The following is a 2,692-nucleotide window of genomic DNA, read 5'->3' as shown; positions in this document are numbered from 1 at the left end:
TTTTTTTTTTTTTTTCTATTTTTGTAAAGAAAGAGGAAAGAGCGATTTCAAACGAAGTCCATTTCAGTGCCTGATTATTTAATTCTGTCACAAGTTAAAAGTAAAAAGCGCTGACAGGCAGATGAGTGAATGGAAAGGGGAAAAAGAAAAAACCTATCCTTGCTCTTTAAAAGACATCAAGGACTTAGGACAATCAAAATATATTTTTTATTTTCATGTAAAAGATACCTCTTCACTCACTCGGCCCCCCCCCCAAAAAAAAAACACACTCAGAAGAACTGATTACTCCACAAAGTGCAATCATCAAGAGCAGATAGTCAAACTGCATTAATAGATTGAGAAAATAAAATTTTATCCAGTCCTGTTCCTGTGTGTGTACATAGACATAGACATACTTTCATTAGTTAGTAATCTTTCCCAACACTTCTACCCTCTCCCCTTTGCCCAGCCTCCCCCTCCAAAAGAAAAAAAAAAAAAAAAAACTCACACTGAGTTTAACTAATTTACATACTATTTGACTTCAGCAGTTATATATATACAGTGCATTACTAGTAACGAGCAACTTCTGGATGACAGCTAAAACCGATAAAAGTGGATTCAAGTAATATATTAATCAAAACTGCAATATACAAACAAGTGATAGCAAAAGAAAAAAAGCATGGTGACATTAAACATATATTTTTTTAAAGAAAAAGGAATTCTATATCATGAGCAACTGCTTGCCAAGCAGTCTTCAATGGTTTTATCATGCTATTTCATTTGTCTTTCCTATTTAGATGCAAAGGAAGTAAATTCCAAAACTGACATACCATAAACACTGGTGCTACTGATCATTTCTTGCTGGCAGCACAAAAAGCTGAATTGGATTTCTCACAAGCAGGAATTCCAAAGGTTGCTTTTCATTAAAGCCACTTTTCCTCTCAGCTATCAAATGTCACTGCCTTGAAACGTGGGCCCTTTCGTCAGGTATTCATTTAACCTACATGCATATAATTAAGGGGAAAGCAACATCAACAAAAGGGGATCTCAGATCACAGGAGAAGAAAGAAAGGAAAAAAAGCACATGACCAGGAATGCAAGTCCATGTCAATTTCACTCACTCCCATTGAAACTAACAAGAGCTCCGGGGAGGACGGTAATAGGATCAGTGGATTGTATATACCATTAAATTATACATCTTTCTCTCCCGTTCCTTGCCAACAATACGCCCACCACGCTGTACCCCCTCCTAGATGATGTGCTTACATTTTTCTGCAACCGATCTTCTGACATTTTCTCGTTTCCCCAGCCACGAGATTGTAATTTAACCTCAACTTTTTGTGTGTGTGCAAGATTCTTATTTACACTTCTTATTTACTTAGAAGTTAGTTCCCGAAGAAAGTCTAGCCCCACCCTATGGCTCCGCTTTCTTATTTTTTATTTTTGAAGTAAAAAGATAGTAATAGGTAAGCCCAATATAGTGAAAAGCGAGATTCTTGCAATCGCGAACTCTTAATCCCATACTATTGTTGCAATGATTAAGCAGCAAAAATATGCATTATAATGTTTCAGGGCTACTTTGAACAGAGAAATTAGACAGCAGGTTGGCGTACAGAATAGAAACGTGTGGAAATTGAATTTAATGTTTACGGCACAACTCGAAGATCTCTTTTAATTACAGGTCTTGGATGTATTTATAATCTTTAAAAATAAAACAAAAACAAATTTAAACAGATGGTAGAAAACTACGAAGCTCCTCTTACCTGAACGCGCGGAGAGAGAACCCGATAGGTTAGCGTAGCATCGATCCGATGTGTTTGCTGATGAATGGAAGCTAGGGTTAAGTGAAGATGCCTATGATTTGAAATCATTCCAAGTTTTTGAAGGGAAGACGGACTGCAGCCTCTGCCATGTTGGAATTTCAAACCCAAAACAGCTGCTTGGAAGGAGCCAGCATGCCAGAGGCTGGGCGCAGGCGCAGAGAGCCGCCGAGCCAAATTCAAATCACTTTCACACTAAGAGCCAAAGATCAGTTTTCAAAGGAGAGAGGGAGAAAGAGACAGAGGCTGCCGTGAGGGAGAGAAGACGGGAGGCAGTGGCGAGAGGCGGGCAGTGGAGAGAGACGGGCAGCGGGAGGACCAGGAGGGAGAGGGAGAGGCGCACGGAGCCCGCGGAGCTGGAGGGGGAGAAAGGGAGGCGGGAGGCGAGCGGGCGAGCGAGCTAGAGACGCGCCAGAGATTCATGGGCAGGGAGGGCTCAATGGCCGCGCCGCGCTGGCCGGCCGGCCGCTCGGGTCATGTTACACGGCCGGGGCCGCGGCGGCCGCCCAGCCTCGCCGACGCGCTCACGCGGCCCGGAGGGGGCCCCGAGGTCATGATTACGCGCGCGGGGACTCGCAGCTCTCCCTGCGCGCACTCTCGGGCGGCCCAGCCTGGGGAAAGGGGAGCAGCGCCGTAGGGTGAAGGGGCCTTTCTTTCCCACGCGTGACCAGCCGGCCCCTGAGCTCCCCGGCCTGCCTTAGAGGGCCCGGGACAGAGCCCCGCTGCTCCTCGGCCCGCGGGCCCTTCCCTGTCGGTTCCCGGCCCTCTCGACAGCTGCGGCCCGTCCGCCCTCCCCCACCCGCTCTGCGCACTGGACGGGATCTGTTCTCGAGAGCCCGGACCTCACCGGCACCCTCCCCGGGGCCCCCAGCACCAGCCAGAAAACGACTTGA

At 46.5% G+C, this 2,692-nt stretch overlaps 1 protein-coding gene across 1 annotated transcript in view; it reads right to left on the bottom strand.

Annotated features, from left to right (window-relative positions):
- FIGN (fidgetin, microtubule severing factor) overlaps positions 1 to 2,124 on the bottom strand; it is a 139,444-nt gene extending 137,320 nt beyond the window's left edge. The window contains 2 exon segments of the mRNA XM_017890972.1: positions 810 to 979; positions 1,743 to 2,124. Coding sequence (XP_017746461.1) covers positions 810 to 834 — 25 coding nt within the window. The 5' untranslated portion in view covers positions 835 to 979; positions 1,743 to 2,124.
- Positions 2,125 to 2,692: the final 568 nt, after the last annotated feature.

This window comes from Rhinopithecus bieti, unplaced genomic scaffold, assembly GCF_001698545.2.
Source record: "Rhinopithecus bieti isolate Rb0 unplaced genomic scaffold, ASM169854v2 scaffold_19966, whole genome shotgun sequence".
Taxonomy (NCBI): Eukaryota; Metazoa; Chordata; class Mammalia; order Primates; family Cercopithecidae; genus Rhinopithecus; species Rhinopithecus bieti.
This window is presented reverse-complemented; position numbering and strand designations above follow the sequence as displayed.